Raw genomic sequence first — 27,096 nt, 5'->3', positions numbered from 1 at the left:
ATTTCAAGTCAATTTCAATTTCAAGCACTTTAATTCTTAAATTAACCTTGTTTAGTTATTAAGGGCATAAGGAGGTAGATAGTAATCCCTCACTTAAATGAGGTAATCTCCCCTTACGAAGACTATTAATAAGTTCCTTGGAAGCATTTATGGATACACTATGAGCACACATTACCATCTTTATACCCTAAAAATGCTAAGAGTTAAAGGTAGAGGTCTTCCTAAATCTGCACCTATCTCTCTAAGCCAACAAAAAATAGTCACATAGGGATAATATTCTCATGCTTAAAGTCTTGATTCTACCAATGTTATATTCAACTCATGGATACAATCTACATGGACCAAACCAAAAAAAATGGCTCCCAAGTGAGGATATAAGTATGTAGTAATGCTAAAGGACTCAAAAGAGTGAATTTTCACTTAAGTCCCAAATCCGCAAAAACATCTAGCGAGCATGCCTTTTTATATTTACCTTGTTGATTACCTATTTTGTTTGATATTACAAATCGAATTATAATCTATTTACTCTTAACTTCAAAATTACAAAAAAAAAAAAAATAAAAAAAAAAAAAAAAAATAAAAAAAGAAAATAAATAAATTCTACTTAACTTGTGATTATACTTTAATAATCATAATTTCATAGGTGGGAAGATGTGCTTGACACATTCCTTATCCCTCAATTGATTGATTGTGAGTCACTTCAAGCCAAAAAAAAAAAAGATTTTTTAAAACTCATTTTTATGGTGCTCATTCACACCTTTAACATTGAATGGTGGCGACTTTTAAATGCATATAGATGAGGTTAAATCTTTTTTTGAACCTCACGTATCTACACCTCCACTTCCCCAATATAAATCCGCCCTTGGATCACGCTTAAGTGAATGGACCAGGCCCAATACTTAATTAATTTAATTATTTGTTATTAAAATTTATAAATTATATTACGGTTGATTAAAAATTTAATTCAAACTCTTATTAAGGTTTTTTAAATTATCAATTTAATGCTTTTAATGTTAGTTTCATGATTTTTAAAATTTTAAAATTGTTGATAAATTCGTTAGATTTTATCAATTTTTTTGCGAAAAATTGTTTTGGTCAGAAAATGACAATTTCTATATCTTGAGTCGTGTTTCCCTAGTATAGAATGATTTTTAAGACTTCTTTAGTGTGGAATATCTCATCCGAGTAGTGAAAACTATATAAAGTGAACACAATCTCTTAGAACACTCACCCATTATCGTGAAAATAGGGTGTCTACATTACCCCATTGCAAAATGCAAAATTAGGTACCTCATGATTGAAAGTCAACACCCTTTTTTATATATAAATTTATGCTAATTTTTTTATTTATTTAAATTTTCTGAAGTATCTTTCAAAATATTTAAATTCAAATTTGACTGTAAATTGATGAACACAAATGATGTTGACTTTTGTTCAAAGAATAAACCTGCATTTTGCATTGGTAAACATTACGCTTATTTCATCTTTTCTCTGTTGATCTACTCTTTTGACTCGAATGATTCATGTCTTCAACCCAATGTAATAAAATCAAAGCCGTCCTTCTTTCTCTCTCTCTCTCTCTCTTTTGTTTTTTCTTCTCTTTTCCAAATAAGTTCTATTTTTCTCAATTTCTCGTGTTGTCATCACTATTTCTATTTCCCATTTAGGACTTAAAATGGACTGGATTTTATCCGAAATTTGAGTTATTCAAATTTGACTTTAATGGGTTTGATTCCTTCAAGAAAATCCAAATAAAAAAAAGAGTCTGATATGGGTTGATTTCCCTTGACCCGAGTTAGATACAGATCCATCCCTATATTCGTCAAGATTCGAATGATATATTATTTTATAAATTATATTTTATATTTTTAAGATATTTTTTTAATAAATAATGAGTGTTGGGCATAGTAACTAGGGACTCTCTTAACAAAAGAAGAGGTATTTAGTTCAAGTCTCATGTTTTGTAATTTTTATTGAAATAGCCTTTAACGGGGATCCGAATTGGATTCAAATCCGGATTTGGATTCAAATAAAAAATCGGATATGAATATACTCATATCTTACCTGACCCCACCCGTTTTAAGCTCTGTTCCCATTTCCTCTATTAATTCCTTCCCCAAAGTATAAACTATAAAGTACAAACGCGTAACGCGTTGGCTTTCTACGTAAAACAAGAAAAAAAAAAGAAGAAGAAAAAAGAGAGATCTCAAGCTACTATTGTGGTCACCAACAATCTGACAAATTACAGACTTAGAGATTCTGCTAAATATATCGTATCGGTACGTATTGGCCTCCACAAATATAAAAAATATCGGTTTTCCGAGGTCCTCTTGCGACTTTCCAATAGTTCTCTCTTCCGATTTTGTCCTTTTCAAGCTTATCTATCTCTGTTTTTGTTATTTTTGTTGTCTGGTTTAGATTTTGGATAGATAATCCTCTGTCTCCCTCTCTCTCTCTCTCTCTCTCTCTAACTTTCCTTCGATCACCGCGTAAATGTCTTTTCCAAGAGATTCCAAACGCGTTTCGACGACTCCAATTCTTTAAATTATTAGTTAAATCGAACTACTGTCATCGATAGCTGCAAGAGAGCACGAGAGAGAAAGATAAGAAATTTAATATTAAAATTTATAATTTTAATCGATTTTCCATTAAAATGAGGAATTTCTCGAAGCATGAGCGTCGATGGGCGTCAGATACAGTTGCAGGAAAGACAATTAGTGGTGGATCTTCTCCAGGAATCGATTCAGGTTCTCCATCAGAAGAATTCGTTGAGGTTACACTCGATTTCCAAGATGACGACACGATCATTCTACGAAGCGTTGAACCAGCGACGACAGCCGTCGATATTGTCGATCTTGAAACAAGTGGAGGAACTGAGACTCCTTTATCTTCTTCCTCGAGATCACCAACAGTTAGACGAAGCTCATCGTATAGGCTTCGTCAGTTTTCTCAGGAATTGAAAGCTGAAGCAGTCGCGAAAGCGAAACATTTCTCACAAGAGCTTAAAGCCGAACTAAAGAGGTTTTCATGGAGTCATAGCCACGCAACAAAAGCGCTTTCTTCTTCTACTTCTTCGAATCCTCAAAACGGATCTGGAATCGATTCTGCATTAGCTGCTCGCTCTATACGGAGACAACGAGCTCAGCTGAATCGGACTCGATCTGGTGCTCAGAAAGCGCTTCGAGGACTCAAATTCATTAGCAATCGCAATACGAACGGTTTAGATGCGTGGAATGAAGTTCAGAAAAACTTCGAAAAGCTTTCGAAAGACAGTTTTCTCAATCGATCCGATTTCGCACAATGCATAGGTTTTTTTTATTTATTATTTTTCTCTCTCTCGAAAAACGACTTTTAAGAAAAATCAATTTTTTTTAATTAATTTTTTATTTTATTTTGAAGGAATGAGAGATTCGAAAGAATTTGCGTTGGAATTGTTCGATGCCCTGAGTCGAAGGAGACGATTGAAGGTTGACAAGATCAGTAAAGATGAACTTCACGAGTTTTGGTCTCAAATTACTGATCAAAGCTTTGATTCTCGACTCCAAATCTTCTTCGACATGTATGTTTGTTCTTCAAATATCAAATTAAAACTCATTTTTAAGTTGATTAAAATTATTTTATTTATTATTTTTCATTTTTATTGCAGGGTGGACAAGAATGAAGATGGTAGAATCACCGAAGCAGAAGTTAAAGAGGTGCATCTCTTCTTAATCACAAAGACTTTTTAAAAAACCGAACAAATGTTTTCCTTTTATCAAATTCATTGGACCGTGGTCAATTTGGTTGAACCCATTTATATATTTATTAAAAAATTGAAAATATATATATATATATATATATATATATATATATTTTTTTTTTTTTTCTTTTATTACTTTGATTTATTTTAATAGAAAACTAATTTTCCACTGGTCCGGTCGAGTTTTTGAAAAACTGAGTTTTACCTTAAATTATAATTTAAATTTAAAATAATTGAACCAACTTTTATAACAAACAAACCGGTCGAACCACCTGGCAATCCGGTTTCTAAAACACTGCTCTCTTTTTAAAAGCTTAATGATAGAATCAATATCGATTACTGTAAGTAATTAAAATTAAGTTTGAAGTAAATGTGTAAGATTCCGAGATAAAAAAAAATATGACTTAGCTGACTGTTTCACCGGCCACAACAACTCATTTAAAAAAAAAAAATTAATATTAAATCAAAAGAGTATTATTTCTGGAATTAAATTATGATAGTTTGGCGAGGTTTCGGTGAACATAACCTGACTAAATACCGAAACCACCAACTACAATCTGGTGTGGTGGTGACGATTCATTTAACAAAAATTCTGAAAATTACCGAAATTCTCCTCTATTTCTTCTACGTTATTGACAGATGGCATTCCGAGATTTTTCAAATTGAGGAATAAATCTCATTTCTTTGATAAGGCTGAGTCGTTTTCAGTGGAGTAGGTTAAGGGTATTATTGTCATTTCGGTAATAAAAAAATTATTGTCATTTTCAATGTTTTGTTGATGAGTTAGGCGAGCGTGACTAGCGTAGTCACGTTGCCAGACTTACTAAGACTTGTTGGTCCTAAGTAACAAATTTCTCCGAATATGGGTTAGTTGAAGAAGTGGAGGAATGATGAATTAGTCAATAATTTATCGATTAATCATAAAATTTGATGATGTTTTTAATCTTTAAAAAAGATTTTTGGTAGGTCTCTTAAGAGTTCTCTATGGTGGGTCTCTGAGAGTTCTCTACTAATTCTCTTAGACGTGGTCTTGGTTATCTGGCTTGCATGTTTCATTTATTAAATTTTATTTTTTTTCGGACATTCAAATTTCAAGAACAAGATAAGGGACCCTCCCCCCCGCCTCTTTTTATTTTTTTATTTTTTAAAGTTTTGATAAATGCTTCTAGAATCCGTTTGGATAAAAACAAAAAAGAAAAGTAACTTTCTTACTTATTTTGAAAGTTAAAAAGTAAAAAAAAAAAATTATAATTTGTTTTAGAGAATTATTTTTAAAAAGTAAAAATCTTAACATTTTTAGAAAAAAAAAAAAAAAAACTTTTTTCTTCTTGAAAATCACTTTCTTCCTATTTGCTTTATACTTTCTATCCAAGTGTGCTCTTACGGGGATTTAATATGGACTTTGATTAAATGGTATTGTTAACATGTGTCGGAAGGGCACATGTTAAAGTGCAATAAATACACTCTGAAAATTGGATTTTGTATAAAAAATGACTTTGAAAAAAAATAATAATTTACTAAAATACATTCAAATTCCAATTCTACAGTGTATTTATTGCACTTTAACACGTGCCCTTAACAAATTCCTTGGTTAAAAATCCTAAAACGTAATTTTTATATGAGTCACTATAAATTAACTCAAAACAAATCCCTCAAAATTCACTAATTAACGTGGTATGTGCACATAACTGTAGATCTTTTTATTTTGGATACATAAGGAAAAAAAGATCTCTGGTTTAATACGCACATTCATGATAACAAGTGAATTTTGAGTTACTCTATCATTTGTCTTTTTATATTTTTTGAATTATTTTTACAAGTTTTTTCAATTGATCCAAATTGAACCCAGCCCGGTACTTTGTTACCATGTTGACTTTAATTTTCATGTTGTCCAAATAATTTCTTATTCCCATGAAGATCAGATTTAAAAAATAATCTTAATAAAAGACATAAAAATTTCAGATCCAATGGTTGAAAATTATCTCTCTTAAATTGATGTACATCTCTTTGTGCTAATCATACCATAACGTTTAATAAGTATTTTTCTTTGTAGGTTATAATGTTGAGTGCGTCAGCAAATAAGTTGTCGAGACTGAAAGAACAGGCGGAGGAATATGCAGCTCTGATCATGGAGGAGTTAGATCCTGAACAGCTTGGATACATTGAGGTATATTGGGCACTGAGGATCGGATCAATGGCTGAGATGGTCTTGATCACTCCATCTCAGTTGTTGATTGGATCCTAAAAGAACACTTTTATTTCATAGCATATCAACCGTCAGTTTGATGGAGAGCTTCAAATAGTGGTTGTGATCTAGTATTAAGTTTTAAAAAGAGTCAGACTTAAGGAGTTTTACTGTTTTGAAGATAGGATATATGTTTAATTAGTACCTAAGTCCAATAGAGTTGAGACATTTAATAACATTATTTTTTGTAGGGTGCATGATTTTTAGATTTCTTTTAAGATAAATATGACTTTTCTAATTTTAAAAGGGTGTTGAGGCTCTCAAGGTAAGATTTTTTTTTTTTTTTTCCCTCCTAATGTTAGGAAGGAAAGGGTTTCTCTAACAAATTTGGTTTACCTCGTTTACTTGTTTATTAAGAAAGTCGTTAAAATTGTAATTTTCGTTAAATCCAGACGTATCTTGGTACAGTAGTTAGTAATTTAACTTGTACATGGTTCAGAATAGGCTTGTGCTGGAGTGACATCTAGAGTGTACGTCACACATCTTAAATAATAAAAATAAAAATCTATGATTCCTCACGTCAGGATGTGCGCCATGTGAGGGACCATCTTAAAGCATTATTTCTTTAGAATAAAATAACTTAGAAAAGTATTTAGAAAGAAAACCCTATTTTAAGATACTTTCTTAAAAATAAATTATAGGCTCTTAGAATTTCCCAGAGAAACAGTGATTCTTCTGACTTCTGAAACTTCAATGATCTGTGAAAATCTTCGTTTCTGCCACGTGGATAGACCTACTGACATAAACGAGCTGGCAACCATGTGAACAACGTCTAATCCTTCTGAAATGCGTACTGCGCACACATAAGTCATAAACGAAAGCACGCGTCATCATGGAAATTATTGGCATGAGATGATCACGTACGACCGTAGGATTCATTTTGATCTTTATTTTTGGTTGATGCAGCTGTGGCAATTGGAGACATTGTTGCTACAGAAGGACACGTATCTGAACTACAGCCAGGCTTTAAGTTACACAAGCCAGGCATTGAGCCAGAACTTACAAGGGTTGAGGAAGAGAGGGCCCATTAGAAGAGTGGGCAGAAAGGTAATTTACTACTTGGAGGAGAATTGGAGGAGGCTTTGGGTATTGGCTCTATGGGTTTTGATAATGGCAGGCCTTTTCTTTTGGAAGTTCTTTCAGTACAAGAACAAGTATGCTTTTAAGGTTATGGGTTATTGCCTGGTCACAGCCAAGGGTGCAGCCGAGACACTAAAGTTCAACATGGCTCTTATCCTTCTGCCTGTTTGTAGGAACACCATTACCTGGCTTAGGTCCACCAAGCTTGCAAGATTCGTCCCCTTTGATGACAATATTAACTTTCACAAGGTAACTTCTAAGCTGCAATTCTACTTTATTTTTTTATTTTTTTATTTTATGAATTTTGATTTACCTCGCTTATTAAAGTAGTATATTAGAATTGTCTCTCTGGAATATTTTTATTTTTGACCATAAGTAATCTGTCTGTCAAACAGAACCCAAAATTTTGGTAACTGTAAATATGAGACAGAATTTAAATAATAAAATAGAGGGTTTGGTGGAATTTCGGGATATAACTTATTATAGTCAAAGTCAAGGTGTCTACTCTAATATTTTAGAATCCAGGGCGGCATTTGTAGTATATAATTTTCTTGAACGAGATGATATTATTGGGAGATAATCTTTGGTTTAGAGTTAGAATTTTTCAAATTTAAAAGTCAAGGGAGTCAACTCTAATATTCTGGAATACAATGCGACGCTTATAATTTGTCATTTTAGAGAGACCGAATTTAAAGACTTCATTAATATAACCTCTCAACTTCAATTTAATGTTTTTAGGAATTTTAATTTATTACCTCCCTCGTTAAGGTTGTATATTAAATTTGTCTCGGAAAACTTTTGACCATAATAATCTAAGTATTTGACTGCCAACATAAACCAAAATCTTGATAATTGCAATTATGGGACAAAATTTAAATAGCCAAATGAAGGGTTTGGTGTAATTTAGGGTTAGACTTTATTAATTTCAAAAGTCAAGGGAGTCAACTATAATGGTCTGGATTTTGGAATACAGGGTGGCATTTTATTGAAAGAGATAATTAAAGAAAACCAATTTTATATATCTGGAATGGGAGAAAAACATGGAATGGAAACCACTAATCAGTCCGATCTTTGTGGGCCCATAGGCATGATGGGACCTAAAAACAGCCTAACAAGACGATCTTAACCATCTTATTATTAGAAGCAGACATCAATGTGAGAGAATTGCACAATGACAAGTAGTAAACAAACAAAAAAATAAATGTAAATAAATGTCGTTGACCAAGAGGAGTGGGAGTGTGGGACCTATTTGGGTTTAGGTGGAAAAAGTTGATTATTTGGGATGATCAAAAATATTTATATTAAAATTGAAGAAAAAAATGTTGTAAAAATCTAAACATTCAAATATTCAATATGACCTTCATTGTCCCAATAGAAACTAATCAACCCATATCTCAATTATACATATTCATGTTAAATAAAAAATAGGGTATGGTTACTTACCTTGTGCCATCCCAATTTAATTTTTGATTCAATGTGTTTGGAGGTGTGTATTTCAATCCATGTTTCTCATAGTCTTTTGAAACCTAATCGAATTTGATCCCTTTAATTGCTAGACTCACCTTTTCCCTTATTTCTATGTGGATCGGCTGGGTTAGTGATTGATGGATATCACTTATCTTATTTTGTTATTTCTCCCCAAATCTTTATGTGTTCAACGTACTCAATATTGGTTAACTAATCCTTTTTTATAGACAAAGGTTGAGGGCCTAGAATCATTCTCTTAGTAGGTTTCCTATTTATCAAGATCTCCAACTAAACCTTAAAGAGTATAGAGTTCTAATTATATTGGGATTATATTAATATTGATATTCTATTATTATATAAAATCGTGAAAATCAATTGATCAAGGTCAATGAGCCAAACATTACATGGGTCTAACATTCTCCCACTTGGCTCATTAGACCAATTGTGCTAATAGTGAGTTTCAAAACATTTTGAAAATGACTCAACTTTATGATTTTATAATTGAAAATATTTTATATGTGATCACGGCCTTTTAAAATCATTAATATTCCCAATATGTAATTAGATTCCTTAATGTTATATTTCGATTAATATTAATGTGAGTTATGGCGATTGTATGTCATCTATGTCATACTTCCTTCTATGTACTATATCATCAATATCTTCTTTGATATAGCTCTTAATCATGTCCCCGTCATTTATCTTGTCAAGACATTTCATGTATCACTTAAATCCAAACAAAATATGCGTAATATAATTGAAAATAGGAAATAAATAAAAAAAACTTTTATTTAATATTAATATTAATGTCAATTACATAACCAATTCAAGATAATCTATTCCATATACATAAAAGATTTTCCCAAAAAACCCATCCTGATAATGTGTTCTCTATAAACTTTTGGTGATAATCTTTTACGTAATCATCTGAAATGGCAGGTCTTCTTTCTCTGAGAGATCTTCTTAGAACTACCTGTGGTGAATCTTCAATTACAATGGTTGAGTCTTGATGGAGTGGTGAACCAACTTGCTCTAACTATTGCCCATTCTCCTCAAGTAGTTGAACATTTTGAGAACTAACAATTTCATGAAGCATATACATAAAAGATTTTCCCAAATAACCCATCCTGATAATGTGTTCTCTATAAACTTTTGGTGATAATCTTTTACGTCATCATCTGAAATGGCAGGTCTTCTTTCTCTGAGAGATCTTCTTAGAACTACCTGTGGTGAATCTTCAATTACAATGGTTGAGTCTTGATGGAGTGGTGAACCAACTTGCTCTAACTGTTGCCCATTCTCCTCAAGTAGTTGAACATTTTGAGAACTAACAATTTCATGAAGATTAAAAATTCTTATTTCTTCGAGAGTTATTTTACGTGACTTGACACTCCTACTAATCTCATCATTTTCCAAGAATCTTGCATTTTTGGTTTCAACTATTCTCGTACTATGGTTAGGACAATAGAACTTGTATCCTTTAAGACTTTTCTGGATAACCAATGAAATATCCAGATATAGTCTTGGGATCAAATTTCTTTTCTTGTGAGTTATAGATCCTTGCTTTCATTGGGCAGTCCCAAACATGTAAGTGTCTTAAAATTGGGTTTCCTACCAGTCCATAACTTGAATGGAGTTTTAGGAACTGCTTTACTAGGAATTGTATTTAAGATGTACATTACGATTTTTAATGCTTCTTCCTACAAGAATTCTGGAACTGTTGAGTGACTCAACATACTCCTAACTATGTCTATAAGTGTGCGATTACGCTTTTCAGCTATCCATTTTGCTGAGGCATTCTAGGCATTGTGTACTGTGCACAAATACCTAATCTTTCTAAGAGTTTAGCAAAAGGGTTAGGGTTCTGACCTGATTAATCAAATCTACCATAGTATTCACCTCCTTTATCTGACCTAATTATTTTAACCTTTCTGTTTAACTGCCTTTTTACCTCAGTTATAAATATCTGAAGGATATCCATAGGCTGAGATTTTTCATGAATTAGATAGAGATAACCATACCTAGAGAAGTCGTCTATGAAGGTAATGAAATATCTTTCTCTACTCAAACATGCAGTGGGAAAGGGTGTACAAATATCAGTATGTATGATCTCAAGAAGTTATTTACTTATTGTGACTCCTTTCTTAGTATGTCTGGTTTGTTTTCCTTTAATGCAATCCATGCATACTGAGAAATCCGTGAAGTCCAAATTGTCTAAAACTTTTGTTCTTTACTAATCTCTCTATCCTAGCTCTAGAGGTGTGCCTTAGACGTTTATGCTACAAGATTGAGGAATTTTCATTAATCAAACCACGTTTCAAATCATTATTTGAATGCAGGGAAACTAAAGATTGGGCATAATCATAATTTAAATTTACTTTATATAAACCATCAATTAAAATCTTAGATTCAACTAAAACTGAACGGAAAAATAACTTTAATTGTTCAGATTCAAAATAAATTGAATAACCTAAATTATCTAATCTAGATAAAGAAACCAAATTCCTAGGTAGGACCATAAAAAGTTTTTTCCAGATCCATCTGATGACTAGTCTTTAATATCAAGCGATAGGTTCCTTCAGCTAGCACTTTCACTTCGAGACGGTTCCCCATGAAGGTAGATCTTTCACTTTGCATTGGTTTCCTGCTTGAAAGGAATCCCTGCATATAATTCATAATGTGAGTTGTGGCTCCAAAATCAATCCACTAGGTATTAAATGGTACTTTAGTTAAATTTGATTCATAATATATAAAAGAAAGAAATGATGAAAAATCTACAAGGCTTATTTTAGGAAAATTGGATATTCTTCTTGATATTCTTGATCACTCTTGACTTTCTAGAACATTCTTGTAACCTTCTACAATAGGATAGTTTTCTAGAATATTCTTTTAATAGGATAGTTGGTATAGTTTTCTAGAATATTCTTGTAATCCTCTACAATAGGATAGTTTTCTAGAATATTCTTGTAATAGGATAGTTGGTCTATAAATACCCTATTAGGGCATTTGTAATGGGTAAAGAATTCTCAATAAATTCAGTTTCCTACATGGTATCAGTGCCTTAGGTTCATATCCTAGGAATCGATTTTTTTTCTTTTTTTGCCATCTTGTTTGTTGTTCATCTGTTTTTATCCTCCCTTTATTTTTCCCTTGGGATCTTTGTTGAATTCACGATGTCAGAAGAGTCAGGAGCCACCAATTAGTCTGAGATGGTGACGATCAATCAGGCCGTAGGGGAGTTGCAGAATATTCAAGCTGCTTACAGACTTAATGGTAAAAATTACCTAAACTGGTCACTGCTGGTTCGAACTTTTCTCAAAGGCAAGGGAAAACTCAGTCATCTCTTTGGTACTGGACCCGATAAAAATGATCCTGTATTCGCTGCTTGAGATGAAGCGGACTCCATGGTCATGGTTTGGTTTTGGAATGCAATGGTGCTGGAAATCAGTGACACCTGTATGTTCCTCACCACAACTAAGGACATATGGGATACAGTTCGACAGACATACTCAAAAGTGTATTCAGCCCAGATTTATGATATTAAGACCAAACTTATTTCTACAAAACAAGGTAATCGTTCAATTACAGAGTATTCTAATCTGTTGAAAAACATGTGGCAAGAGATGGATCATTATAGGTGTATTGTGATGAAAGATAGTGAAGATGCTGCTATTTTCAAAAAATTTATTGAGAATGATCAAACATATGACTTCTTGGCGGGTTTCAATCCTGAGTTTGATCAAGTGAGAGTGCAGATCTTTGGAAAGGAAGAATTACCATCTCTAAATGAGACAATTGCGATTGTTCGTGCCGAGGAAAGCCAAAGGGGAGTCATGCTTGTTCCACACGCATCGCTGGAAGCCTCAGCATTAGCTACAACAAGTCCTAGAGAGCTAACTTCCTCAGAGAAGGCTCTTGTTGTAAACTCAGAAGGCAAACGGCAAGATCAAAGAAATGGTAACAAGGCCAATCTCATCTGCAACTATTGCAAGAAGACAGGACACTTGAAGGAGTAGTGTTGGAAACCACAAAACTTTTCTGGTAGAAATAAGGGAGGATCAAGAAACTGGCAACAGAATTGGCAACAAAAGAGACATGCTAATCTGACACAAACCGGCAGTGATGGCTCGGGTGTTCAAGAGAATTCTAATAGCAAGGAGATCAACAAAGAAGACATTGAACGGCTAAGATCACTTCTCAACTCCTTGGAGAAACCATCGGGTATGTGTTCATTTGCACATTCAGGTATGGTTTCTTCTTCTCATGCCTTTAGTGTTTCAGATAGTAACTATTTCGACTTTTAGATCATTGATTCAGGAGCAACTGACCACATGATTCATTACTCCTTTATATTCTCCACATATAGTCCATGTTCTAGTAATAGAAAAATTACATTAGCCGATGGGTCATTTGCTACTGTAGCAGGTAAAGGAGATATTCACATAAGTCCTTCATTAATTCTGAAAAATGTTTTGCACGTTCCAAAACTTACAATAAATCTAGTCTCTGTCCAAAATCTCACAAATGATTTGAATTGTAGCTTGACCTTTTCATCCACCTCTTGTATTTTTCAGGACCGAGCTATGGGGATGACGATTGGGCATGCTAAGGAAAGCAATGGCCTTTATTACCTTGATGTGCAGAATAAAAATAAGAGTTGTAGGATTGACAATCCATCTTCCTTGTCAGATACAAGATCTTCAATAAAAGATCAGATTTGGCTTTATCACCTTCAGTTTGGACATCCTTCCTTTAGGACTTTGAGTGTCATGTTTCCTTCCTTATTTAAGAATGTTGATATTCGTGAATTTCATTGTGACATTTGTGAGTTTGCCAACCACAAACGAGTTTCTTTTCCTTCGAGTAATAAAAAATCCTCATTTCCTTTTCAATTAATCCATAGTGACATTTGGAGACCGTCACGAATTTCAAATATTTCAAGGGCTAAATGGTTTGTCACGTTTATTGACGACTGTACTCGTGTCACATGGGTTTTTTGCTAAAACAAAAATTTGATGTTTGCACGGTTCTCTCTATCTTTCATGACATGGTCAAAAATCAGTTTGGGGTTAAAATAAAAAAAATAAGATCTGACAATACAAGAGAATATTTTAATCAAGTATTATCTCCATATTTTCAAAAAGAGGGGATAATACATGAATCCTCTTGCATAGATACACCCCAACAGAATGGAGTGGCAGAAAGGAAGAATGGCCATCTCTTGTCAACAACTCGTGCACTTCCAACGAAATGTCCCCAAATACTTATGGGGTGAAGCAGTTCTCACATCACCCCACTTAATAAACCGTACTCCATCTCGAGTTCTTGATTTTAAAAGTCCCTGGGAGGTCTTTTCCAAAAATTTTCCTGATTTTGCATCTCACAATCAATTGTCACCTCGAGTTTTTGGATGTCGTTTGTTCATATTCATTCTCATGGTCGTAGTAAACTTGATCCTTGAGCTCTTAGGTGTGTCTTCATAGGGTATTCCTCAACTCAAAAGGGTTATAAATGTTATCATCCACCATCTCGTAAAATCTTTGTGTCTGCCGATGTAACTTTTGTTGAAAGTGAAAGTTTTTTCCAACCTTCTCTTCAGGGGGAGACACTTACTAGTGAAGATAAGGATCAAGGGGATCATGACTTTCTAATGGACTTTCCTGCTCAAGCTAGCCAACCACCATCCCAAAACACTCCACCATTTCCCTTGTCTGAAACTGAACCACCAAAACAATTTGAACAAGAAGAAGTTGAGCCATCAAAACAATCCGAAGTTGAACAGCTTGAACCTATAACCCCAGGAGATACTTGTATTGAATCAGTTATCACGAAACCATTGCAAGTTTACTTAAGGAAGAGAGGTTCCACTGCTAAGCCGAAGCTAACTCAAGCGTCCGAACCAACTCTCGGAAATGAGGTAAATATTGATATCCCTGTCATCAACTTGTCTTCTGAAGTTTTTGAAAAAAATGATCTTGACTTACCCATTGCAGTTAGAAAAGGTACCCGAAATTGTACAAAATATCCATTGTCTCATTTTGTGTTATTCGAAAAAGTGTCACCATCACACAAAAGCTTTCTCACCCATCTAAACTTCACAACCATACTACAAACACTCTCCGAGGCCCTAAACAAAGAAGAATGGAGACATGCTATGAAAGTGGAAATGGATGCACTCACAAAGAACAAAACTTGGGAGTTGGTGGAGCTGCTCAAAGGAAAGAAACCTGTTGGATGCAAATGGGTGTTTTCTCTGAAGTATAAAGCTGATGGATCACTTGAACAATACAAGGTCAGGTTAGTTGCAAAAGTTATACACAGACCTATAGAGTGGACTATGAAGAAACATTTGCACCGGTGGCTAAGATGAACACAGTAAGGATTTTGTTGTCATTGGCAGCCAACTTAGATTGGAGTTTACACCAATTCGACGTGAAAAACGCCATTCTTCACGGAGACCTAGAGGAAGAGATTTATATGGTGAGGCCTCCAGGATTTGATGACAATTCAGGAGATAAGAAGGTATGCAGGTTAAAGAAAGCATTGTATGGGTTAAAACAATCTCCACGAGCATGGTTTGGAAGGTTTACAAAGACAATGTTAGGAATGGGCTACAAATAAAGTCAAGGTGATCACACTCTATTCGTAAAACACTCGGCCTTTGGGGGAGTAATTGCACTACTAGTATATGTGGACGATATTATTGTCATTGGTAATGATGCGAAGGAAGAAGGAGCACTCAAGAAACGTCTTGCAGAAGAGTTTGAAATAAAAGACCTAGGCAAGTTGAAGTATTTCCTAGGCATAGAGGTTGCTCGTTCAATAGAAGGAATATTTGTCTCACAACATAAGTATGTGCTAGATCTTCTCAAGGAAACTGAAAAAATAGGTTGCAGGCCCATGGAGACACCGATAGAAGCAAATCATAGGCTAAGTGAAGCTCTAGAAGATGAGATTGTAGACAAAGGGATGTATCAACGTTTGATTGGAAGACTGATTTACCTCTCTCATACTAGGCCTGACATAGCATATTCTGTTAGTGTGGTTAGCCAATTCATGCACAATCCTAAGAGTATACACCTGCAAGCCGTATACCGCATCCTCCAATACTTAAAAGGTAGTCCAGATAAGGGAATTTTATTTAAAAAGGGAGCAAACTTGCGTTTGGAAGCATACACAGACTCAGATTATGCAGGGTCCGTGGTGGATAGAAGATCGACATCCGGTTATTGTACATTTCTAGGAGGAAATCTAGTTACATGGAGAAGTAAAAAGCAACTGGTTATAGCAAGATCAAGTATAGAGGTAGAGTTTCGGGCAATGGCACAAGGAATTTGTGAACTTCTGTGGATCAAAATAATTCTGGAAGATCTTAAAATCACCTGAGACAGTCCAATGAGGTTGTATTGTGATAACAAGTCACCCATCAATATTGCTCATAATCCAGTGCAACATGATCGTACAAAACATGTGGAAGTGGATCGACATTTCATAAAGGAAAAACTAGACAATGGTTTGATTTGCACCCCATACGTTACAACAGAAGGGCAACTTGCAGACGTTCTAACGAAAGGATTACTTGGAACCACATTTCAAAAGGTCATTGGCAAGCTGGGAATGGAAAGCATATATTCACTAGTTTGAGGGAGAGTGCTGAAAAATTTACAAGGCTTATTTTAGGAAAATAGGATATTCTTCTTGATTATTCTTGATCACTCTTGACTTTCTAGAACATTCTTGTAACCTTCTACAATAGGATAGTTTTCTAGAATATTCTTATAATAGGATAATTGGTATAGTTTTCTAGAATATTCTTGTAATAGGATAGTTGGTCTGTAAATACCCTATTAGGGCATTTGTAATGGGTATCAAAGAATTCTCAATAAATTCAGTTTCCTACAACATACATTTCTTTTCAAACCAACTTCTACTTTTAACGTAGTCCTTCTTTATGTGTCCTGTCTTGCCATAGAAGTAGCACTTGACACTATTGCTGTTTTTCTCTTTAGTCTGATTTGCATTCCCATGCATTTTACCTTTTCTTGATGAATTTTTCTTTCATTTCCTTGATATTCTTCCTTTCTTCCTCATTCTTTGAATCATCACAAAAGCAGATTGTTTCACTTCCTGTCTCAATCTCGTCTCCTCTTGAATACACATGTTAGTCAATTCGTTCACACTCCACTTATCTTTATTAGTGTTGTAGTGGATCTTGAAAAGTCTGAACTGAGCTGGGAAAGAGTTGAGGATGAACTGAACCAGGAAGGAATCATCCACACTTATTCCTAATGCTATTAACTTTGCAACCTTGTCTGTCATGTTGAGGATGTGGTCTTGTATTCCTCGTGCCCTATTGTACTTCATAGTTGTCAATTGAGCCATTAGTGTGTCCGCAAGTGACTTATCAGCAGATTTAAACTTTTCTTCTATGTTCTTCAGGTACTCCTGCGCGTTGTCAGTAGGAGGTAGGAAGGTCTTGATGTTGTTAGTGATAGTCATCCTCATAAATATTACTAAGTCTATTCAATCTTTCCCAAGCGAGATCCAAGTTTTCTTGTTCTACCGTACTGTTCTCAGTTAATTCTGTAGGTTTTGTAGAAATAAGTGTTAGGTTAGAGTGAATTGGATGTGCTCATACCATTTTGAAAACTTTGATCCAACAAGGATTGGGATGGTGGACGCATGAGAATGGAATGAACTGGGAACTGAAATTTTATAAGAACAATGCTCTAGCTAGTGCTTTGAATTGTATTAAATAAATGATAAACTCATTAATATCACCTAAATTTATCCTTTAGGTTAAACTAGGTATATTCATTGTTCACTCATCTAAGGGTAAAGACTAATTTTATTCACCCTATAAGACTAACAAATCTATATAATTGATTTAGCCAGTTTTGTTACCTTTGGGTATCCAATTTTAGTTCTGTTAAATTATATAGATTATATTACCTTACCTAGAGTTCAATTAGTTAAATGAAATTCTCCTTTGGGCTAATCTCATTTAGTTAATTGAGTCTGCAACTGTAAAGATTATTGTTCCTTAATGTCACCTCGATGATTAAATTTAATACAATTAGATATTTCATAAATTTTACTAATTAAGACTACTTTGGTGGCTACAAAATTAATAAAATTTATGTTTCTCTAAATTATTTAATAATATTTACATAAAGTTTTGATCAACAAAAAATCCAAAATCAAAACAAAATGATGCCGATAGCAAAATTTAGAATCACATGCTTATAATAAATCCAAAATTCAAGAGTCTAACATCTGGAAATGTATATACATGTGGAAACAAAAATTCATGAACTAAAGTTGAATTAAATATTCAAGTGGCATCGAAAATTTCCAAAATCATAATTGGCAATATATATCAAAACCCAAAACGAATTGATAACTCATGTATATGTATGCAAAACAAAATTCCAAAATCGAAATTGAATGAATACTGAAAATTCTGAAATTGAATATTCATGATGAACCAAAATCTAAATTTGAATGTACAAATCAGAAATCCAAATTTAATATATATACATGTGGACCAAAATATGAAATTGTATATACTCGTGTATTGGAAATCTAGAATTTAATCATACATGTAAAAATCGAAAAATCTGAAATTTAATCTACATTGGTAAATCGAAAATTCTGAAATTGAATGTATATTTATAAATTAGAAATCTGATTTGAATATATATGTATATTTAGAAAATCGAATTACCGATTGAATATATATGAAATCAGAAACCCCCAAAAAATTACCGATTATATATATAAAATAGAAATACCTTAATATCGATCTTTTACACAAAAATTGGGAATTCCAAAAACAATTTGAATATACGTGAAAATAGAAATTTCATGTATCAATTGAACCTTTATAAAATCAGAAATACAAAATACAAAAATTGAAATCACACACATACATGAAAATTCAACAATCATGGTTATATGATGAAATCAAGAAATTGACACAAGAATTTTATGGAAATCTTTTATTCACGAATAGTAGGCAAGATATAGAGATTTAAAAATCATGCTCTGATATCACATGTTGTAAAAATCTAAACATTCAAATATTCAACATGACCTTCATTGTCCCAATAGAAACTAAGTAACCCATATCTCAAACATACATATTCATATTAAATAAAAAACAGGATATGGTTACTTACCTTGTGCCATCGCAATTTAATCTTTGATTCAATGTGTTTGGAGGTGTGTATTTCAATCCACGTTCCTCATAGCTTTTTGAAACCCCAATCGAATTTGATCCCTTTAATTGCTAGACTCACCTTCTCCCTTCTTTCAATGTGGATCGGTTGGGTTAGTGATTGATTGATATCACTTTTCTTATTTTGCTGTTTCTCCACAAATCTTTATGTGTTCAACGTACTCAATATGAGTTAGCCAATTCCCTTTTATAGATGAAAGTTGAGGGCCTAGAATTATTCTTTTAGTAGGTTTCCTATCCATTAAGGTCTCCTACTAAACCTTAAAGAATATAGAGTTCTAATTATATTGGGATTCTATTAATATTGATGTTCTATTATTCTATAGAATCCTTGTGCGATTTGGAAACTAAAATCGTGGAGGTCAATTGACCAAGGTCAATGGGCCACATGTTACATGGGTCTAACAAAAAACTCTTGTGGAAGAAAATTTTCAACAAAATTATAGCAAAGCCAACTTATCATTTTGGAATTAAGCTTAAATTTATTTTTGACCAGCTTAAATAAGAGTTAGGTGCAATACCACATACCTTTCTTACTCCAAGATCTCTCAGTTTGAACTCATATTTTAATAAGATTTGAAATGTGCGAATGTAGCAATTTCTTATGAGTAATTGTAAGGTTGGTTTACTATTGTCATGTTGGTCTTCTTTCAATTGATAATAGTGCCCCTGAATTTATGGTCATGTTATTCAAGCTCGTAAATGTCACCTTCGGGCTGGTATTTTTGTCATTCAATGGGAGGCCCATTTTTTGTTTTTATTTTTTCCGGAAGTTTAGCATTGGTACCTCTGAACCCAAATTGTAGAGCTCACAAAAATGCTGAAAACAATAGGAAGAAAAAGAGACCCCTCTGGTTGTTTTCAAGAGGGGTTCCAATCATTTTATTGTTTGTGTTCTTAAAATAATTGGGTCTGCATCATGCCTTGTTTTTAAAATTTGGCTGCTCTGGAAACCACTCATGCTTTGTTTGTGTTGAGCACTTTACCAAACCCCATATTTTGACTTGCAATTTTGGGATGTCAATGAATTGGTTTTTGTTTGGGTCCAAAGTAGATCAAGACCTATCCAATTATGGGTGTATAAACTGGATCCGTTGATGTTTCAATGGGTTGGATCGATGCCAGATCCAATAAGATCCATAGGCTTATCAGTTATGATCAGGGGAACTTAACATTTAGCCTATCTTATTGATGAATTCGTTAAATTTGATGTAGGAAAAAAAAAAAAAAAAAACACCCATGTAAATATTGAAGTCAATTAACATGTAGGAAACACTTTTATTTATTCATGTTTGTTGATATTGTTTTGCGTTTATGATACACATGCGCACACACATTATTTATATGGAGAGTCGTGCTGGAGTGACCTCAAGCTGGAACCTCATATCGTACTTCTTGATGTGAAAGTGGATAGGAACCATAGATGCTTTTTCACTCGTATCTCAATGAAAAGCATATATGGTTCCCATACACTTTCACGTCAAGAAGTGCGATATGAGGTTCTGGCCTGAGGTCACCTCAGCATTATTCTTATATGAATTTTGACATATCTATATGATAAAACACAACGGTAGGGGATAAATGACTCCTCAGCTACAGCTACAATGGTGCCCTTCGTATTCACCCCTTCAACTTTATTGTCTATATAAGAAAATAAGATTGTGGGTCCCTCCATTGCTACAGTTATGGGAGACAATCGTCCCATCCAACTATTGTCTGTTTTATTTTTTATAAGTGTGAAATATCAATAAATAAAAAGAGAGGAGGATGAGTAGTCCTCCGAAGATACAAGCTAAAAAGGAAGAAAATGAAAAAGCAATAAAATAAAAAGAATTCACAAAGAACAGACTGGGATGCAATTAAGAACACACAACATCCCAATTAAAGATAAAATCATCGAAGAACACCCCATTGAAGTCTTTCTTTCTCTTACTCCAAAAGAATGTAAGCCCCAAAATCTCCAAGAAAACATCTCAACACGTCTGCTTCTTACCTGGAAAATCCCCTCGATTATTTCCTTCCAAATTCCCCAAGCAATGACTAAGGGAGTTGGCCTAGATATACCTCTTTCTGTCAGAAAAAATGTTCTAATTCCACCCAACAAAGAGATACTCCACAGACCAAGGAAACACCCGTGCAATCCAAAAAAGGGAAAGAAAATAACACCAAATTTCTGAAGTGAATGCACAATGAATGAAGATATGATTGCCCAACTCACCACTAGAATGGCAAAGATGACAGATATTATGCCCAACAAACCTCTTTTCACTAGATTATCCCAAATAAGGACTTTCCGAGGGAAGCCAATCAAGTAAACAAAATATTGTCTTTCCTCTCATCCTCTTCACCTCCTTCAACTTTATTGTCTTTCCTCTCCTCCTCCCCTTTTCTTAATAATACCTCTCCAACTTTATTTTTTATTTTTCTCTTTTACCCCATTAACCTCAATGAATTTTAATAATACGCCTCAAAATTTATTATTTTTCCTATTTTACCCCTTTACCCCAAAGAGGATACGGCACGAACAAACTCTAGTACATACATATGATAAGATCATTAATGGATTCAACCAGGGCTGATCCAGATTCAAAAGCTGCTGGATCCTGATTCTGAGGTCTAGGCCCAATCCAGTGGACCCAATTGTTGATCCAGGCCTAATTTATTGAATCAGATCACCGACTCAGACCTGATCCATTGACAGTCCTTGTGATACGTATCATCTTTGATATAGGGTATTCATTTATTATTCTGGTCCTTTATTCTCAAGTGAAGAGAGGAGTAAGTGTTAATCAAGTTAACATGGTTAGCTGCCGTACATGCTCTACCATCAAAATTAAACTTCGGGAAGAGATAAGATCATGTATGTGCAACCAGTTAATTTGCCTCATATAAGGACTTTAAAAAAAAAAAAAATTCTGATCTGTTAAATGGGATAATTGGTGAACCCAATGAGTGTTCGGCCTACTCATTTGTCCAGCTATTTATCAAAAATCTACACTAATTATTTTATCTGGATCTCTTGGTTTCTTGACAGACAATTGCAGCCGCCATTGTTATTGGTGTCATCCTTCATGCTGGAAATCACCTTGCCTGTGATTTCCCGCGCTTAATCAATTCCTCAGAAGATGACTACAAGAATCTGCGTGATGACTTTGGAGAACACAAGCCATCGTATGGAAAACTAATCCATGGGCCAGAGGGTATTACCGGAATTCTTATGGTTGTGTGCATGTTAGTGGCTTTCACACTTGCAACCAGATGGTTTAGACGAAGCCTGGTTAAGCTTCCCAAGCCATTTGATAGGCTCACTGGCTTCAATGCCTTCTGGTATTCTCACCACCTCTTCATCGTTGTTTACATCTTGCTTGTAATCCATGGCATGTACCTCTACCTCGTACACGATTGGTACCTCAAGACGGTAATTTATAACTAGCCTTTTTCTTCTGACATTGCTAAATTAAACATAAGAGTTAAGATGTTCAACTGATGTGTTATGTTATTTATGAATTGTGTCAGACGTGGATGTATCTTTCTGTCCCCGTTCTTCTCTACGCATTTGAGAGGATTGTTAGATTTTTCAGGTCTGGGTTTTACCCTGTCCGGCTCTTAAAGGTAATAGAAGAAACACAATCATCAAAGGGGCTCTTTCCATATGTGTTTACGTCTTCTGTTTGAATATTTTTGATGACTTGTTTGATTTATTCAAATTTCAGGTTGCTATCTATCCGGGTAATGTTCTCACTCTGCAAATGTCCAAGCCTCCCAACTTCAAGTATAAAAGTGGACAATATATGTTTGTTCAGTGCCCCGCTGTTTCACCATTTGAGTGGTAAACTACCGTAATCCTCTTGCTTTGGTTTGTTTCTCATTGTGATATTTAAGCCAGTTCTCATGTAACTCAATTATTTTCTATAAAAACACAATGTTCTACAATGTTGTTGTGAGGATGAATAACAAAATGTTGATACCCCAGGCATCCATTTTCCATAACAGCGGCTCCTGGTGATGATTACCTTAGTATCCACATTCGGCAATTGGGTGACTGGACACGAGAGCTCAAGAGGGTCTTTGCAGAAGCTTGTGAGACTCCTGTAGCTGGGACAAGTGGGCTTCTTAGAGCTGACGAAACAACCAAGAAAAGGTTTGCTACATATTCATTTCTTTGCTACTTCAATTTGGTGATCATATTAATTCTTACATTAATTCCCTTTTGGATTGCAGTTTACCAAAGCTCTTAATAGATGGTCCTTATGGAGCTCCTGCACAAGACTATCAGAATTACGATGTCCTGCTACTTGTTGGGCTTGGAATCGGAGCAACACCTTTCATTAGTATTCTGAAAGATTTGCTCAACAATATCATTAAAATGGAGGAGCACGCAGTAAGTAAATCTTGCACTTTTCATTGTATTTTGTTTCTATTTATTTATGTTTGGCTTGTTAGTTAATGATGACTATAATTTCGGCTCCTATACATTTTTTCTTTCGAATAATACATGTGATTTATATAGGAAGATGTTAGAAGAGAAATATATTAGCTTTAAATTAATCTTTTCAACTTTAATGAGGAGATATGATGGCGAATTTTATTGATCCAATTTCTTTTCTTCTTTTTCTTAGGATTCAAACCTGGATTTCAGTAGGACAACAGATCAGAGCACTGTAAGCATAGATTCCTTCACCTCTCTTAACAAGGTCTCACCGAAAAGAAGGAAATCTATGAAGACAACAAATGCCTATTTCTATTGGGTCACTCGGGAACAAGGCTCCTTCGATTGGTTCAAGGGAGTCATGAATGAAGTTGCTGAGCTTGATCAAAGGGTAAAACTAGCACAGAATGACGATAATATTATTTATTTATTTTTCTTGTAAGAGTGGTTCCTAATTCATTATTTTCAATTTTTTTCCTTAGGGTGTGATTGAGATGCATAACTACTTGACAAGTGTGTATGAAGAAGGGGATGCCCGTTCGGCCCTCATCACCATGGTTCAAGCCCTCAACCATGCCAAGAATGGTGTCGACATTGTTTCAGGAACCAGAGTAAGTATGTTCTTTAATGTCTCTTTAGATGCTTGAACGCTCTTCATTAGATGGATCCACATGTTGTTCATGTTCAATCAGAATGAATCAACACCTCACACAAGAACCAATATATCATAAAGTCCTTTCAGAATAATATTAAAATGATGAATAACATGGAGAAAATTAACTATGTTGTGTTAAATGTCCTGAATTAAGGTCCTGGCAGATACTATTCATCAAATTCCCAACTTGGGGTCCCAGGTTTGGGTGCTGAGCTCCTAATCAACGAAACTCTAATAGTGATATTTGATGTAAGAGGAAAATATGGAATTATGGGTTTTAAGAGAGTTGGTTTCGGATTGGTAAACCTATTGTTTTATAAGTCAGGGCTGTAATCATGCATTCTCAAATTGAAGTGAAACTCCCATCTCTCATCCACGAGTATAGGCTTAACCGAATCGCATATAAATCTTGTGTTTCTTGATTATTCATCACATACATCCCTAGATCTTGGTATTTTGCTCAAACAACGATATAATGTAAAGACATGTGATCGTTAATGCAGGTACGAACGCATTTTGCAAGGCCTAATTGGAAGAAGGTCTTCTCTAGAACATGTACGAAGCACCCAACTGCGAAGATCGGTGAGTCAGATTTCATTAATTGTAGAAAAATGTGAAATTTCTTATTTCTAATATAAAAAAATTCTAATTATTTTTGGTGATCTTTGATCCTTGGAGCAGGAGTTTTCTACTGTGGGGCACCTGTCTTGGCTCAAGAACTAAGCAAGCTCTGCCAAGAATTCAATCAAAAAGGTTCCACCAAATTTGAATTTCACAAGGAGCATTTCTAAGGTGTCTGGGGTGCGCATTTGGTTATCCTTCACCCCTTCACTACATGTCTACATCTCAATTGCCTTAGCCAACAACTTCCCCTCTTGCAAAATGACAGTAAATATAAAGGAATAATAAAAAAAAAAAATGTACAGTTAATAGTTAAAAATAAAAAATAAAAAAATTATAGGAGTAATGTAAATCGAATCATAAACTACCAAACACAACCAAGAAAACGACTTTGGTTGTTGAGGTGGCTTTGAATCAGATGAGGAGAATTGGGCCTTCAGATTGCCACGTGGCGCCTGATCTTTGGGAGTCTACAGCTGCAGTGGAGAGGTTGATCTAATTGAAAATGATGTGAGCATGAATGTTAGTCAACATTTGTGAGTGGTTAGAGAGAAAGAAGGCTAAGAAAGGAAAGGTGTTGGGAGTTGGTGGATGGTTTTTATTAAACCTTTTTTCCTTTGATATGAATCCTTTAAGTGTATTTTTGCCTCAATTTTTAATGATAATGTGGCTAGCTAATTAGAAGTCTTGGTTTACTTGGGGTTTACTTGGAGGTAGAAAGAAAAAAAAAATTTTGCAATTGAAATATTATAATTTAATATCAATTTTTTTTTTTTTTTTTTTTCTTCAGAGAAAAGTCAATCTAGGATTTCATAGGATCTTTTGAATGATCGAATTACATGAACCAATGTTTAATGATGGCCTTCCCAAATTACAAAACTACCTTTGTTAAGTTTTGTGATGGGTCATTTGGGATTCGGTGAAATCTCGGATTAACTTTAGAAAATCTAAAACTGTCAATGGGTGGGGCAATACATGTACTCTTGGTAATCAAATCTAGGGCTTGCAATGAATTGAATTTTATTCGATATCTTATTTGATAAAAAAAAGAAAGGATTTAGATTGAGATTTTGGATGCCCGGATTGGATTTGGATTGAAATACATGGATCTGATAAAATTTCATATCGGCTGTGGATTAACCCCAATCTGATTGGTGTAAATCCGAACCAAAAATATGTTAGTATATAATAAAAATAAAACCGTTTTGACCGTTCATCTTCACTCTTCCTCCCGATCTGTTGAAAGCAATTTGTTACCCTAAAATCATTTTCTCCAACCTCAAAATATTATGTAACTAATTAGGAGTTAATTCAATTACTATTGATAAGAGGTGTGGGTTAAATTGTGTTTAGTGCTTGAGTCAAGTAAAGTCATGGATTGAGTGATACAGTTATTTGATTAGTTAAGAAATTATGGGAGAGTGTTTTTATTTAATTGACTACTGGGAGAAAGATAGAGAATAGTCTTCCAAATTTATTTATCTTTAGAGAGAAACAAGAGATTCACAATCTTGAATTGGTCGGTCTAGGTCTGATTTTGCTAGAAAGAGATCAATTTTCTTAATCTTTTTCTCTTTTCTTAAGTTTTGCGATTTGATCTAAGTAGGTAAGTAACAATTGGTATAAAAGCAACGATCATTGGATCAATTTGTGCCAACCATCATCACACGATCAACCAATCATCATCATTCTGCTGTTTGAAGGCAAATTTACGACCTTGACTTGGTTGGACCTTCAATCTCTACAGTCAACATTTTGTCTTCATCAACAATACTTGCAACTAAAGAAAAAAAGGAATACAACAAATCAGACCTGATCTATTCTAACCATTCATTTTGTGACGGAATTCATCATAAGGAATTTGTTAGGAACCTAGTTCCTAATGTGCCCACTCAAACGAGAGAAAAAACGATCTCGAGTGTTCAATACACCAAGAATTGTGTAAAAATACGATTAAAATAATATTCTTTATTAATTGATAAGGGGATTATAACATTTTATAAATAAAGAGTCCTAGTACTAATAATTTACTAGCTCTACTTTTACTAAAATACCTATCTAAATCAAATACCTACTAAATCAATAATTAATCCTACCGATAGAATCCTAATATAAATATAAACTAAACCTAATGAAAATAGAGTCCTAACAATGCCCCTTCTAAAAATCAACCATGTCCTTCTAGTGGAAAGGTAACTTCAATTAGAATATTGTCATCATCTACTTCATCCCGTCCTTCTAGTAAATATATTTGCATCTTCTTACATCGATGACATGGAATGTAATGTTCATCGCAATTATAACATAATCTTTTGTCCCGTTGAACTTTCATCTCATCGCTTGAAATTTGTCGTGCAGGTGCCATGATCATCTCATGTAGATTTTTGATCTGTGTTTGGCCATTGATAACCAATTTCAGCATTGGTTGATTTGCATGTCGAAGTCGGAATAATTTATCTTCTTGTCATAAGCCAACATCATTGCCTCTTGTAATGTTGAAGGTTGAAACATCAACACCTCTTGCCCGATATCGTCTTGAAGACCTTGAATGAAGGATCCCATGAAGGCTTTGTTTATCCAACCATCAACTTGATTGGAAAGTCGTTCAAACTCTTCTTGG

General features: G+C 34.2%; 1 protein-coding gene across 2 annotated transcripts; it reads left to right on the top strand.

The window, feature by feature from the left end:
• The first annotated feature begins 2,569 nt into the window (after nt 1-2,569).
• Nucleotides 2,570-27,096, top strand: LOC147391074 (respiratory burst oxidase homolog protein A-like). Of its 2 annotated transcripts, XM_086458298.1 has the most exons (15): nt 2,570-3,308; nt 3,400-3,559; nt 3,647-3,695; nt 5,793-5,906; nt 6,891-7,313; nt 21,806-22,189; nt 22,288-22,383; nt 22,485-22,600; nt 22,745-22,912; nt 22,993-23,152; nt 23,391-23,591; nt 23,683-23,811; nt 24,359-24,437; nt 24,537-24,656; nt 26,835-27,096. In XM_086458298.1, exons 1-14 carry the CDS (start codon nt 2,654-2,656, stop codon nt 24,644-24,646), a joined length of 2,844 nt encoding a protein of 947 aa, XP_086314424.1. In that variant the 5' UTR covers nt 2,570-2,653; the 3' UTR covers nt 24,647-24,656; nt 26,835-27,096. The 2 variants fall into 2 exon arrangements, with proteins under 2 accessions (XP_086314424.1, XP_086314423.1); XM_086458297.1 differs by lacking the exon at nt 26,835-27,096 and having other exon boundaries at nt 2,571-3,308; nt 24,537-24,774.

Source organism: Akebia trifoliata, chromosome 11, assembly GCF_017979445.1.
Source record: "Akebia trifoliata isolate Shusen 1 chromosome 11, ASM1797944v1, whole genome shotgun sequence".
Taxonomy (NCBI): Eukaryota; Viridiplantae; Streptophyta; class Magnoliopsida; order Ranunculales; family Lardizabalaceae; genus Akebia; species Akebia trifoliata.
Note: the sequence above shows the minus strand (reverse complement) of the source record. Positions and strands in the feature narration are given on the sequence as shown.

Coding starts and splice junctions, on each gene's coding strand:
- LOC147391074 (XM_086458298.1), top strand. CDS start 2,654: ATGAGGAATTTCTCGAAGCATGAGCGTCGATGGGCGTCAGATACAGTT. Junction 3,309..3,399: donor CGATTTCGCACAATGCATAG/GTTTTTTTTATT, acceptor TTTATTTTGAAG/GAATGAGAGATTCGAAAGAA. Junction 22,384..22,484: donor ACCCTGTCCGGCTCTTAAAG/GTAATAGAAGAA, acceptor TTCAAATTTCAG/GTTGCTATCTATCCGGGTAA.